Source organism: Mus caroli, chromosome 17 (genome assembly GCF_900094665.2).
Source record: "Mus caroli chromosome 17, CAROLI_EIJ_v1.1, whole genome shotgun sequence".
NCBI classification, from domain to species: Eukaryota; Metazoa; Chordata; class Mammalia; order Rodentia; family Muridae; genus Mus; species Mus caroli.
In genome coordinates, this window is record NC_034586.1 from 67,333,387 (window position 1) to 67,348,989 (window position 15,603).

Consider the following 15,603-nt stretch of genomic DNA (forward strand, 5'->3'; position numbering starts at 1 on the left):
TGCAGCAAGAAAATAGGGCCAACCTAGTTGTCTATCAAAAGATGGATGGATAAGAAAATCTGGCATACTACCTAGCTTTAAAAAATAAAGTCACAAAACTTGCAAGAAAAGGGGTAGAATTAGAAAGAATCTCAAATATTAAGTAAGGTCACCTGAAGAATAAAAGAACCACACATGTTCCCCTTCACTCACTACACGTGGACCTGTAGTCTGCAATGCACACGTAAGCAAATGGTCACGTGCGCATAGAACACAACACAACAGAGAACGGTGTGCACAGAAACACACCAGAGAGAGCAGGTGTTCTCTAAGCCTTCCCAGCGGCTCTTCTAACTGAGAACTCACTGAGAGGCAGACTGTGGGCCTTAATGCTTGCTTATGTGGCTATGTTGATCTGTCTGTGTGGTGTTTATAGTTCCCGTTTCCTCACAATAAAGTGATTTAAAAGAATAAATGAAGTACATACCTCTTTTCTATAATGATTGGCTGCATCTAGATTATCCAAAATAATGGTGTCTCCTAACAGCATACCAAAAACTAAAAACATCAAAATATACAAAATTAAATATTGATAAAAGTAGCATTTATAGGAACATAATTTTTCAGTTAATAATTTATAGATTTATGTCAGAAATGTAAAGGTTGAACAAAATGAAAATTACTACAATATCTTTTACCTGTTTCACAATGTTCAATATTATCTGGGAATGTTAACAAATCTCGGGCAAAGACTGGATTTCCAAAGGGCTTAAAGTGTAATTTACCATTTCGGAAATGAGGTAGAGGTCTAAATTAAAAAATAAGACAAAACAGAGGTACTAAACAAAGCATACAAAACTATTTAAATTTAAAAAAATACACTTAGAAAACCATAATAAATATATGCACATTATGTGATCACATCTTCTGTCCTAGAAATGAAGATTTGTCATATAAAGTACCTGCCTTACTGACTCTTGAGAATCTGGCAAACAGCATATGTTTCTCTCTCCCTCTTATTACTTATCCTTAAATCCGTGTGCACACTTTTAATCTCAGCACTTAAGAGCCAGAGGCAGAAGGATTTACAGAGCTTCAGGAGAGCCGGGGCTACATAGAAAAGAAGTGAAATATTCCTTCCCCCAAAAGGGAGTGTTAAGGGCACTAAATAGGAATAGAGCAAATGTTCTAGAGTAAATTCTAATTGTAAACATCTTGTCTACATTGAATTTTAGTATTTTTATAGCTATTGTGAGAACTTAGTACATGCAAAGTCACCTCTTATCATTTTCCCAACTCCTCTCAGGTCCATGCCCCTGTCTATCTCCTCTTTCTTTTTCCAAATCACCCACCAAAGTCTAATTTGTGCTGCCCATATACGCATGGGTGTGGGGCTATCCAATGGCGCATGGTTCACCATCCAGGGCTCACACCCTTCAAGAAAACGGACTCCTCCCTTCAGAAGCCATGGTCAACAGTTCCTCATTCAGAGGCTGCTGCTTGTGAGCTCCTTCCTCTAACGGGCTACACGTGGACCGGCTGGGTCTTTATCTTGTGTATTCTTGTGTATGGGCACAGCAGTCCCCAGGGTGTGTATGTAGGTCAGAGGACAAGGTCAGCCATTTTTCTCAATTACTCTTCATTTTATTTTTGAGCAGGATGTCTTACTGAACCTGGAACCCCTAAGGGATCCTCCTGTCTGCCTCAGCAGCAATGGTGACAGAGAAGTGACACATCTGATTTTCATGTGGGTGCCAGTAGTCTGAACTCGGTTCTTTTTAATAACACAACAAGCACTTTATTGACTGTGTCGTCTCTATAGCACCTACTCCCACTATGCCCCCAAACTCTACTGGGCCTTCCTAAATGGAAATGTTTTCTCATTAAAAACCTTTGGGAAAGTGCATGCAGTTTAAGTATGAAGACCTACGTGTGACATGAATTCATAGTCCCAGTATTGGGGATGTGGCAAGAGTTGGATCTCTGTAGCTCACCAGTTAGTCAATTTAGCAGAATCTGTGAACACCAGAGCCAGTGAGACCTCTAACCTGCACATACATGTGCACTTACATGTATGTGTACACACACACAATCTTATTTAGACAGATATTTTGATATGTTGGATTTCTTTTACTGCCTAAAACAAGTACTAATTAACAGCAGAATGGTAGGTGATGCCCTGTAATAAGTATGACTTAGGATGGAAGAAAAGCAGGAACTCAAATACAAGTCTATTATGTCAATATATCACCTTGACCTAGAAGGTAGTCTAACTTGTATTCAGCTTATATGAGGCCATGAGTTTGACCCTAAGCACTGCAAAACAACAAAATAGACAAGTAACACTTCCATTTTTTCTCTAACCTTTTCCAATCTGGAAGGGTTTTCCTGTAAATAGAATCAAGGGGCAACACTTGCTGGCGACCTTGAGTTTCGTCATAGATAGCGCGCGCAGCATCAGTGGTTAGGGTAACCACACAGTCCATGTCACTTGCCAGATGCCAAGAGATAACCATAGCAGCTCGATCATCTTCAATTTGTGCTAGATGTGCAATCTAAAGCCATTTTAATAAAAACACACAGAAATTTAAAAATAACAACAATGGGAAATGTCAGGTAAGTACACACTTTTTTCACACTTAATGTCTATAGTAGGGAAAGTCTTGGCAATCATGAAGTGTTACTTAAAGATGTGCAATGAATCAACAGAGGCTCAAGATTAAGAATATATTTAAAATACCTTTCTAAATATACTTCTTTCAGAAAAGTAATCTAAATATTATAAATAAGAATCATTGCTTCTGGGCTAGTGAGATGGCTAGTGGTTAAGAGCACTGACTGCTCTCCCAGAGGTCCTGAGTTCAATTCCCAGCAACCACAAGGTAGCTCACAACCATCTGTAATGGGATCCGATGCCCTCTTCTGGTGTGTCAAAAGACAGCTACAGTGTATTCATAATAAATCAATAAATCTTTAAAAAAAAAAGAAAAACTAAAAAACAACTATAAAAAAAAAAAAAAATCAGCCAGGCTTGGTGGCGCACGCCTTTAATCCCATCACTCGGGAGGCAGAGGCAGGCGGATTTCTGAGTTCGAGGCTGGCCTGGTCTACAGAGCGAGTTCCAGGACAGCCAGGGCTATACAGAGAAACCATGTTTCGAAAAACAAAAACAAACAAACAAAAAAAAGAATCATTGCTTCATTGGGAATAAGAATAAATCATTTTCTTACTTACAAATGCTTGCCTGTGTCACAATCATTCCTGCTTCACGCCTGTTACCACTGGGATATTACTTCTAAAATCTCTGTGTTGTGCTAATACAATTAGGTCTACCATTTATTCTTATCTGATCTGGTAGTACAAACCTGCCTAGAAATAAGGCTTTTATTTCACTACAGACACATTATAATACCTGCCCTATTTTTCTAATTCGCAATACATTAATGGGCAAAAATTAACAATATGGAGATGCAGACAAGAGGTCCAGCTCAGTAGTAAAGTTCTGCCTAGCATACAGGAAGCCCTGGAGTCAGTCCTCAGAACTGAAGAGTGCAGGAGAGAGAACACAGTCTACACAACACAAGGTAACAAGATGTACTGTTTCTTAAAAAGTTTAAAACACAAACCTTTCCCAAAATATCTCCACTGCGTTTAGTGTAGTTTGGAAGAGTACACAACCTTCTGGGCCTCTTTTTAAGCTCGTTCTGTTCTGTTATCTTTTTTTCCAAAAGTGCTTCAATATGAGTTGTCTGTAATCAATAAGGAAAATTTATCTATAAGGTCAATTGTTTTTTATAACAGGCAATCAAGGATATAGAAAAACCAGTAGTTTGGAGTACTTGAGAAAATTATTCAAATAGGCATTACTTGATAGAAAACTATCAATATATGTCTACCGAATACTTACCATGGGAAACTGGGCCTGGAAATCCAGACCATGGCATGCTACAGCAGTACTCCTACCACTGAGCTACTAGACTTCCAAAGACAGAAAGGCTTCTTATGAGGAAGGAAGGGGCAGTGCAAGGGCCTTCCTAAGCTCTTGCCCATCATAAACTCATGCTCTACCGCTGAGCTGTTTTTTCAGTGCTGTTTAAAAATCGTAGCTATGAAATACAATGCCTAGCCAGATCCAGGGTATTCTACAATCTCAGTATTCCTTCACGTGAGGAAGGAAGAGTTTGAACCACATAGCAAGACTCTGTCTACCAAATGCAAAAAACAAAAATACAGCAAAGCAAAAGATAAAAATAAACACACTCTGTAGTTGTCTTCTCTTTAAAATTATATCACAAACACAAAAGGCTATAAGCTAAAACGTTCTCTATACTTAACATATTGTGGGGCTGAAGAGATGGTAGAGCAATGTAGACAATGTACTATTCTTGCAGAGGATCAGGGTTCGATTTCCAGCACCCATATGGTGGCTCTCAGGTGATCCAATCTGTACGCACGCAAAGCCTTCACATGCATGAAATAATAACTACATCAAGCAATCAGACATAGTATGTGCACTGTGCATGTGCCGTGGCACACATGTGCTCAGAGGACAAATGCTCTCCCCAAGCCTGTCAGCCTAAGTTCAATCTCCCAAAGCCACATGAGGATGGAAGGCAAGAACAAATTCCATAGAGTCGTGCTGGGACTTCCACATGTGTACCATGGCAACCCATCTATGTGCATATGTGTATACACACACACACACACACAAAACGTTAAAAGCAACAGTGTCTGTAGAGTTCCTAATAAAACAAGTAGTTGAATTTAATAAAAAGATTTAATGAACACTGGGAAGCTGTACCTGTTGTGTAGCAGGAATATCAATATTGTACGCTTTTAGTTCATTTCGTAGCTGGGTCTCTTTTAACTTTGCTTCTTCAGCTTGGCCTAAAATTAAAAAAAAAAAAAAAAAATTACATTCACTTTTCCCCGTCCCACATTCATTTTTTAATATCCTTAAAACATAGCTTTTGAAAAAATTTCAACTACTTTTTTCTTTTAATGTTAAAATGAAAACTGACAAGTAATAACTGCAAAGCTCTAAGTCCCAAGGTCCAATGATGCATTAAAAAGAGAAACAAAGTTCATATACTGGGATACACTAGGTATCATACTGCAAACTCACGATTTGGGATGTTATTCAGTCTTGATCTCATTTGTGGACACATGAGCTACATAACTGCAGAGGAGCTCTCAGACCCAAGGTAACCGTTTATGAGCTGGGCGTGGTGGCACATGCCTTTAATCCCAGCACTTGGGAGGCAGAGGAAGGTGAATCTCTGTGAGTTCTGGGCCAGTCTGGTCTACAGAGTGAATTCCAAGACAGCCAGGACTGCTATGCAGTGAAACCCTGTCTTGAAACCCACCCTCCAAAACTTTATAAACAGTCTATAAAATGACACGTCAACTTCATTTCTATTACTGTGTACTGTTTTATATGAATATAAATATGTAACACAGGTAATATATGGTTCTTAGTCAAGTTCTCAAAATTTGAAGTATATTATAAAATGTCTAAATATCTATATTTTCAATTTCATTTTACACGTATGAGTATTTTGCCTGCATGCTTGCATGTGCACTACTTGTGTGCCTGGTGCCTGTAGAGGCCAAAAGAGGGTGTTGGATCCCCAGGACTGGAGTTACAGGTGATAGTGTGGAGCTGTATGGCTTCTGGGAATTGAACCTGGCTGATCTGGAAGATCAGTTAGTGCTCTTAATCCCCGAAGCATGTCTCCAGACCCTATATATTTTAAACCACGTAACTGATATATAAAAGCATAAAACTAAGATGGAGGGATGGTTCAGTGACTAACAGCTCTGGATGCTCTTACAGAGGACCTGGATTCAGTTCCTGGTACTTACAGGGCAGCTCACAACTGCCTGTAACACCTGTTCCATGTAATCTGACGCCCTCTTCTGGCCTCTGTGGGCATCCAGGGAAGACATATATGCAGGCAAAATGCCAAAAATATAATAATAAATGAACCTTTTGCTGTATGGTGGCAGCAAATCCCTTATTCCAGCACGCTAGAGGCAGTGGTAGACAGATCTCTTGAGTCTGAGGCCTGCCTGATCTACAGAATGAGTTCCAGGACAGCCAGGGCCACACAAAGGAACCCTTTCTTGAGAAGAAGAAAAAAAAATGTATAAAACTAAAACAAGTTAAAACTCATAGTAAAAAATATCTGGGGGCTGGAGCGACTGCTCTTCTAGGGGTCCTGAGTTCAATTCCCAGCAACCACAAGTGGCTCACAACCATCTGTAATGGAATCTGATGCCATCTTTTGGTGTGTTTGAAGACAGTGACAGTATACTCACATATATAAAAAAATAAATCTTAAAAAAAAAAAACTGACAAATAAAAAACAGGTTCAAAGCACAACTCACCAAATGTCTTATTTTAATTATATAAGAAAATCATTTAAAAGATAGCACACATATTCTGGACAAACTGAAGAATAAATTAAATACTTCACTTTTAGTATTTGTAGACCCACATGCTACTGTGGTATGTAAAACACGAAGAGCTCATAATTAAAACTAAAAATTAAATTACATATCATCCCTCCGGTGACATCTTTTGCCAGAAGCTAGAACTAGATAAAGTTAGTTATCAATATTGTCAAAAGCCTTAAATTCTCCACAGGTCCACATTTTTAGAGGAAAAGTGGCAGCTTTTATAATCTGTAAGCTTGCTACAAGCTAATTAAGTACGGAACACTTCATGTTAAAGCTGCTAGATGTCCAGTACCTTCACTTCTAGTTCAAGAAAGCAGTCAGGAGGTCTCCACCCCCGCCTCGCCACTCCTCATAGCCCACCGCGGTATGACCTGAGTAGAGGTGACTTACATTTCATTTCATCCACAAGCTGCTTGTTGGCATCGAAGAGACTTCTGTACATAGTGATGGACTTGGATAACTCGTCCTTCTCCTTCGTAAGCGCTGCCATTTGTTGCTGCTTCTTAACATCTAAGAAAACATTCCCATATAATTTAAACAACTTATAAACTTCTATGCCATAGTATGATGCATATGAAAAGCAGAGCAAGGTTATCTACAGCACCACCACCAACAGAGCATAATAATCTATTCTCCCAAAGGCTTACCATTGTAAAACATAAATGGCAGGCTATAGGATTCCAATGTTCCTGATACAGTTGACAGCCGAGGCTCAAAGATAATAAAGTATTCAGTACTATCCCTTCCAGGACTATTTTCTGCCAGCACTAGAGTCTGTGTAAGTAAAAAAGGAATGAGAAAAAATAAGATTTACAGAAAAGAGACATTCCAACATTACATATGTTGTCATACGGCTACCAAACAAGCAGTAAAAACTGACTGTGACGAACACTGGCGACTCTTCAGATTTTCCAAACCACCAACACAGCCACCCAAAACACACAACATCTTACCTTCGCTATTAGTTAGAGACCCAAATGATGTAATGAGGACAACTCAGCAAAAACTCCTTATGATGGGAAATTATGAGGAAAAGTTGTATTTCCCATCACCCTATCTTTTATCAGTGGCCATTTCTATCTCAACCTGCAAAATTATTTTGATTCAAACCTTTAGGTTGAAGCAGGGTAAAAATTGCTAATGGAGTAAAAGCTATAAATAACTTTCACAAAGCAATACTCAGAGCACAAAGCTGGATTTCAGTTACAGCTGTCACTGTGGGAGACCAGCTCCATGAGACAGAACAAGAGGCCCCTGAAAAAAATTAACGACTTGTTTTTAAAACTTTTATTTCTTTCATCATTTTACAAAAATATACCTGAGCTTAAGACCAAAATAAATAATTAGCAACAGATGCAATTATAGATATTTTAATTCAAATTTTCAGTTGTACAGAAAAAGACCTTAGGTTCTTTGCTCTCAAGAATACAATACAATATAAAAAGAAAAAGAAAACAAAAAATCCTAAACTAATAGAACCTTATAGATCATAAAAACAAAACTATAAACATTTATAATTCTTTTTCTTAAAAACTAAAGAGCACAAGTCATGAATAAGTCAATTCTCTGCTCTACTCTGAGTTTGAAAGCTATCAGCAATGCATACACAGAAACGCAAGCACATAAAACACGTTTCTATTCAAAAGGTAACATGTTTAACTTGTTTGCTTATACTTGGTTTGTTAATGACAATTGATGAAATGTTACCAATTTAAAATGTTTATAAATAATACTGATAAACCACACTGTAGCGATGCCTTTGACAGCCAAACACTTAGCTTGAAATTTTAACAATAACTTAAGAAATAGGAAACAAGTATCTCACTAATTATTTCCTTGCAGATTTGTTTTCTAGGAATAATGAGAAATATGGCTAATTAAAAGCTTATTTTACTAGAAGGTATCAAATGTCCCTTTAAGAAGGGAGAAGAGCTGTATCAGTTTACCCTTTCATCAGCAGTATATAAGATATCAACTCCCCTGGGGAGGATCAGCATTTCACACTGATAATTACTGCTGTAACTAGCTGCTCTCTAAGCATGACCACATTCACGCTTTTTGTTTTTAATGGCCATTTACTCTTTCTAATTCAAAGAATTAATTTTCTTTATTCATTTATTTTTATACTAGATTGCCAAAAATCATCAACACAGTTGCTTCGTTTAATTCTGTTTATTACATGCTCATCACAGAGCTTAATATGTAATAGTTAAATATACTCTATGAGTAGGAATTTGGCATATGAGATGGACCTGTGCAATGAAAACAAGTCTGTTTTTAGAAGATTTCAGATCATGTAGGCAAATAATACAGACTATAAAATGATACAACCTATGAACCCGATACAGGACAATGTCAGACTATGACATAGAACAAAGCCTAGGTAAAACATTATATACAAACACTAGCTGTATTCTGGTTGGTATTTCATTTACATTCTTGAAAATGATGGCTCAGCAGTAAAGGATGAAGACTCAAAGTTCAACTCCTAGCACCCAGCCACCAAGACATAAATATGAACTAATATCCTTTCTCTCATTCATGTAGCATTGACATGTAGAAGCCAAGCAATACAAGGCTCTTGTGTTTATTCAGTGGAACAGGAAAGACCTCTGGTGGTGAGGCGGAAATTCATACACATCAAGTTCAGATTTTATATGCAGCTTCTGCAAAGTAGCTACGTTTCTGACTTAATTTCAGGCAGAGCAATTTCAAATGCATATGGGAAGGAAGAGGGAGGCTCAAGGAAAATGGGCTAACTACTCTTCCGATTCTATTCCACTTGACATGTTAAACCAGCTTACCTCCTCTATAAAAAAAAAACAAAAAACAAAAAAACAAAAAAAACCACAGGTATGCATCCTTTATTGTCTAATTTTATCACGGTGTAGGTGAAACTCACCTTATTTTCCACTGTCACAAGAACAACTAGGAAAAGTTGACAATATTGGCAACTGATAGACAAGTCCTCAATATGAAGAGAGTCAGAAGTGGCATGGTACACAGGCTGAGAGGAGCGGCCTGATCAGGCACAAGGCCTGTCTTACAAGCGTTCTTCAAGGTGAGGCCAACTCTTTAAACTTTTCCAAATTATAACTATAGTTCTTATATAAAAACTACACACTTTTAAATGTTGATATCATTTCAGTTAATGAAACCATTTGGTTATTCACTGTCCAACAGATCAGCAAATATTTAGGATAGATAAGATACACATGGAAGACTCCCAGTTTACAAGCCTAAAGTTACTGAAACAATGTAATATTTAAAATTGATTATATATAAGGATGAGCAACAACAAAAAAAAAAAAATAAATAAGAAAAAGTACTATTGGTACTTACAACTATTCTATAAAGATTCCAAATAAATAAAATAAATAAATAAGTAACTAGGAAAAAGGATCATAATAAGATTTTTTTTTTGTCTGTTTAAAAATTATGTGTAAGTAGGTGTGTGTGTCTGCCATGTGGGTATGTGTACTCAAGTGCCAGTTCCTACAGACAACAGAGGCACTCTATCCTGTGGAGCTGGTGTTTAGGTAGTTGTGACCTGGGAAATGAGCCACGGTCCTCTGGAAGACCAGTAAGAAGTACTCTTAACTGCTTAGCCATCTCTTTAGTCAAAATTTTAAAAAACAAAACATAACTGGAGCATTGTGTATACACATGCGACCAACATACTATAAATAACTAAATAATCTAAAAAGAAAACAAATACTTAGACCAACACTGTCCAATCTTTAACAAAGAGCAGTGCTCGGGACCGAAGCTAGGGCCCCACACTTGAGAGCTCTAACAATGAGCTACAACCCCAGCCATTCCCAGATCATTTAAAACGTAATTGTGATAAAGAATCAAACCCAAGGATGGCTTGAACCTTAATCTGTATCAGAAAAACCCAACCCTCTTGCCTCAACACACTGACTTTGGTCAGGGACACAAGCCTCGCCACCAAAAAATTAAGTTACATTGCATATCGGCCTAGAATCTGTAAAACATTCACATCCAATAGTGTACATAAGAAGCACTTGATAGGATGGTGCATCCTACAATCCCAGGACACAGGAAGACAGGAAGTTTAAGGTCATCCTGGAAAACACCCCTCCCCTCCAAATATCACACAAGTTTTGGTAAAAACATAAAATTTTAAAAATACAATAATGATAAAAGCATTTAAACATGTGTATTATTTTATGGTCAAGCACTTTTCTTTGTAGTAATCTGGAGTCCAGCAGTAACTCAGTCTCTGCTTAAGTATCTACACACCAGCTGTTCTAAACAAACAGAAGAACACTGACACATTTATGATATATAAAAAAAACTTTGGAAAGGAAATAAATTTGTACCAAGGACTGACGAAAGTAAGTGTAGTCACTTTATTAATGATATAGGATTTTAGTTAAAAAATATATCAAAAATAAGCTAAACAAGACAAAGAAAAATTCTTGCAAAAGCTGTATCCTATAATATTTAAAAAATTCATTAACCTCAAGAATTAACACCCTTCCTCCTCTAGTGAAAACACTGTGCTGTGCTAGTGTGCACATTATAACTGCAGACAAGTCTGCACCAGAGGGCCAGTCACTGCTACTTCTCTATGGTTAACAATGTAACAACTTATGGAGGTCTTTTTACACTACATTTTAAAACTATTTTCATTTTAGAAAAATAACAATGATAGGCTTACAGTTTATTACATTTCTACCTAGAATCTTACTGCCAGTATAATAACAGTAACTTACATCAGAACATTACACAGTAGAATGCTAGGTCACCCACCTGGATGAGGCTGAGTAAAGCTGGCTCTGGGGTCCAATTTGTAATAGCAAAATCACAGATATTTCAACAGACTTTTACATTTACTGCACCAGACACAAAACATCAGAACATCTTCATAGCTGTATATACCAAGACAGGTGTATTATGGATGTTGGAAAAGATCTAAGAAACTTACCGTGATTTCAGCAGAACCTTTCACAAAGGGAAACTCAAGTGTCCTAACCTTCCCGATGAAGAGTGGGGTATCAGTGTCCTCCTCATTAAAGCCTTTAATGGTTGCTACTACAGTGCCAACCAGATCCATTCCAGTATGATTACCATAATTATCCTTAAAATACACAGTGGAAAAGAACTAATTAGCATAATTGGTTAGAAGATAACTGAAAAGAACATTATAAATCAGAAACAAGACAAATTCTCTTTTTATTGATATCTCAAAGCAAAAATGTTTACAGATATTTAAGTTTTTTCCAGCAGGTTTTAACTGAATGATCAGTATTACTCTGTAATAGCCATTGTGAACCTGAATTTCAAAGCAATTACTCTTGTTAAACTCTGTAGTGTTTGAAGAAGACAGAGACATTACTGTAATACTCAGGCGTAGGTCTTTGACCAAGGTCCTGCTGGCAATTGAACGGACGTTAGAAACAGCTGGGGTAGCTGGTTGGCTGTCAGGAACCAACTTCATAGGCTGGTTGGGGAGAACATCAACTATAACCTTGAAAACAAAAGCAACATTTGTATTAAAAATTCCCTCCTATGAGTACTTTACTACTTCAGAGGAAAAGAAAAAAGAACAGCATATACTACATAAAAAGTTATCCTCAAAAATTTCCATTAATTTCTTTAAAATAATTTAAGTTTATTTCATCCTAATTTTTCTGAAAATTATATTATAAAATTCTGCTTAACCACATTTTATTTATAATGGATCAGTTATCTATCATCAATCACTGGTCTAAAAATATTAAATGGAAAATTCTGGAAATAAATACTTTATAAAATTTCATAACTTATCTCCATATATTACTATAACATTTTGATTTTATTATTGTTGCTAATCTGTTGTGTCTACTTATTAAGTTTGATGAGATAAATAAATACACAGGAGAAAATCTGGTACTGCCTGTGGTTTTAGGAACCACTGGGGGTCGTCAAATGCCTCCTGTAACTAGGGAAGTGACTTTTGCATCTAATAATTAATTCACTTTAAAAGCAAATACTCCATTTATAAAATGAGCAAATGCCATGGTACATAAAAGTAGATATACAAACCTGTTGGCTGCTGAGAATATTTGTTTTATCAATCATGAAATCAAACTGGATACAATATGCTCCCACCTTGTTAGGGATAGTTTTCTCCCTAAAACAAAGAGGTAAGACGATGCTTTTTAATGGAGTAAATAAATTCAAAGCATTGATTATTTGTTTCCTTTCATAACAAGCAAAGGAATAAGAGAGTTATTGACACTGTACACACTTTCATTCGCTTAATATTTATTTTAGATTTAGTTATTACATCTATGACTGGTTTTTGCCTTCATGTTTGTATATACACCATGTGTGTGTGCAAGCTATGAGTTATTAGAAGGTGTTAGATCCCCTGGAACTCTGGATCTGGAGTTACAGATGGCAGGGTGCTAAGAAATAGACTCATGTCTCCTAAAAGAGCGGCAAATACTCTCAACTGCTGAGCCATTGCTCCAAGCCATTATTTTACATCTGTTTAATCCTAGGACCCTCTTACCTCTGCATCTGTTCACACAAGACCCAGAACTGAGGCTCTAGATATAGCAAAAGCAGAAATAACTAATATAAAGATACAAAAGTAAACACAAAAAACATAATAAATTATGTATCTTTTGGATTTTGCTTCATTTCTATATTATCAATTTCCAACTAACAGTTTTGTAATTTCAAAGTTATAGGCCATCTTACTAACCTTCGATGCGACTTTTTTTTCAGGGATTATTATTTTCTGACTTTAAATACTCAAGTTGTTTACTGTGATTTGATTACCAATAAGAAATTCAGTGCCTATTAGGAGACGCACTTAGTCTATTTGAACCACGTTCACCATGATGCAATAGGAAAGTGAGAGCAACAATTAAGCAGCAGTGCTTCCAAGTGGCAAAAAGACCACAAAAACAAAACAGACAAAACAACAACAAACCACCGTCCCTGAAAAGAGTTATGTGAGAAATTGCTTACAGATGTTTACAAAGTAACAGCTAAAGGTGTAACGAATTGAGGCCTGAGTTTCCCTGCATTACTCCTGGGAGCAATTCTAAAACGCAGGTAAAGCACAGGCAAAAGGATTCCCAATGGAAGTGCAATCCACCTCCCAATTATTATCTTCATCTCTGACAAGAGAAGTGAATGTACGCCTTCGCCTTCTCTGGGCAACGGCTGCTATTCTCAACAGGCACGCATCTCCACAGATATTAGTGCCTAGAAGACAAACAAAATGAAGAAGCAAAGGAGCTAGACTAAAAATGAGCAGAGACAAGAGACATCCCAGGAATGTGAGGGAATTCTGGATAGACTTTTGCTATGCAGGCCAATGATGAATAAGATTCTAAAAACTAACAGAGTACAGGACTTTGAAAGGAAAATCAAGAATTAAAGGCAGGATTGGGTTGCATGCATGAGTGTGCACACACACTCAAAGACACACATACATACCCCAGGCACAACACAGTAGAGGGTATGTAGAGTAAGGTGTGCCAGAATTTGGGTACATAAAGGCCTGTGAGGCTCAAGATTATTAGGCAGTGGTTGAGCATATAGGAAACCAGGGTGAGCAAAAGTTTGGACACACACAGGACCACAGGGTATGCTAACCAGAAGCCAGTGTTGGGACAGGCAGACAGGAGAGGCAGAGGCACCATGCTGCAAGCAAGGGCACAGAGCTGCTGAGAGTAGGCTCACAAGGTACCCCAGACACAGGGTCAGGTTAGAAGGGAGTGAGGGGGGAGCACAGCGTTCTGCCAGCACACAAAGGAAACACAGGCTAAATCCGATTGACCTATGGAGTCTGACAGTTTCCCTCCACTTTCTGAACAAACTAATACAGAGGACAAGACCAGGAGGGAGAGAAACCAAAGCATCCCACTGAGAAGCAGCAGCTAGATCACCCTCCACTGGGATAAAGAGGCTACCTGAATACAAGAAAACCAATTCCAGATGTACAAGTCCCAATGAAGACACACAAGTAACATAAACAAGGCAACTTGCATCCTCTAAGATGGCCAAATCCACAGTAAGGGTCCTTAATGAGAGCAACTGAGAAGACGTCTCAAAGAAGACTTGAATGCACTCCAGAAGAGCACACACAAACCGCTGGATGAGATAAGGAACTCCATCAAGGATCTAAAAACTGAATTCAGAGCAAACTGAAATGACTCTGGATATGAAAAACTAAGTCAAATAAAAAACCTGATAGAAAGCCAATCGGCAGACAGAGCAGAGTACCACAGAGATAACTGTACGATCATGTTCACTGCTGCTGTAATCATCACAGCTAGGAAAACGAACCAGTCTAGATGTCCAACAAATGATTACTGATTAGCCGGCAGTAGTGACGCGCGCCTTTAATCCCGGCACTCAGGAGGCAGAGGAAGGCGGATCTGAGTCAGAGGACAGCCTGCTCTATAGAGTGAGATCTAGGACAACTAGGACTATACAGAGAAACCCTGTTTCAAAGGGGGAAAAAGATTACCCAGTGGTGAAAATGTCGTACAGAGAGACAATGAAATTTTATTCAGCTACAAAAAAAATTAAATGTGCTAGAAATGGGTATAGCTGGGAGGTATATGAAGGCAACCCAGACCCAGAGAGATAAATGTTCCAAATTATCTCTCACGTGGATTGCAGGTCTGAATTTTTATATCTCTGTGTTTAACTTGCAATGTATATGTATAGAAAGAGAACAGGAACGGGTAAGGGAGGCCTGAAGGTGGGCCACAGTTGAGCACATGTGGTTTCAGTGAGGAAAAGCTGTGTGGGCAGGAATGAGGGAGGGGAGAGAGGAGGCAAACAAAACAAAAAACGTAAAGAAACTTACTGGCATTCCTCATAGGTTCAGATAGTCAACACTCCATCCCAACTGGTAGCACTGGGGTTGTTTAAGAGGGTCAGTCTTATTGGGGGAAGTCAGTCACTAGAGGTGGGTTTGTAAGTTTAAATGCCCACCCCACCTTACTTTCAGTTCTTCATCCTTCAAATCCCTGTGCCTGCCTATATGCTTATTGCTATGCATTTGCTGCCAAAACTCTTCACCAGGAAACTATTTTATAAGGTAACTATTCACCTGCAACTATTTTATAAGGTAATTTTAAACAAACAAACAAACCTTACTTTCAGTTCTTCATCCTTCAAATC

General features: G+C 37.9%; 1 protein-coding gene across 1 annotated transcript in view; it reads right to left on the reverse strand.

Annotated features, from left to right (window-relative positions):
• The window catches only part of Smchd1 (structural maintenance of chromosomes flexible hinge domain containing 1), a 90,891-nt gene that overhangs the window by 13,346 nt on the left and 61,942 nt on the right, over positions 1–15,603 (reverse strand). The window contains exons 26-35 of the mRNA XM_029471073.1: positions 12,496–12,583; positions 11,807–11,938; positions 11,396–11,548; positions 7,089–7,215; positions 6,832–6,951; positions 4,781–4,866; positions 3,606–3,728; positions 2,344–2,534; positions 678–787; positions 467–537 (exon numbers count right to left, since the gene is read on the reverse strand). Coding sequence (XP_029326933.1) covers positions 467–537; positions 678–787; positions 2,344–2,534; positions 3,606–3,728; positions 4,781–4,866; positions 6,832–6,951; positions 7,089–7,215; positions 11,396–11,548; positions 11,807–11,938; positions 12,496–12,583 — 1,201 coding nt within the window. The remainder of the gene's footprint in view (positions 1–466; positions 538–677; positions 788–2,343; positions 2,535–3,605; positions 3,729–4,780; positions 4,867–6,831; positions 6,952–7,088; positions 7,216–11,395; positions 11,549–11,806; positions 11,939–12,495; positions 12,584–15,603) is intronic.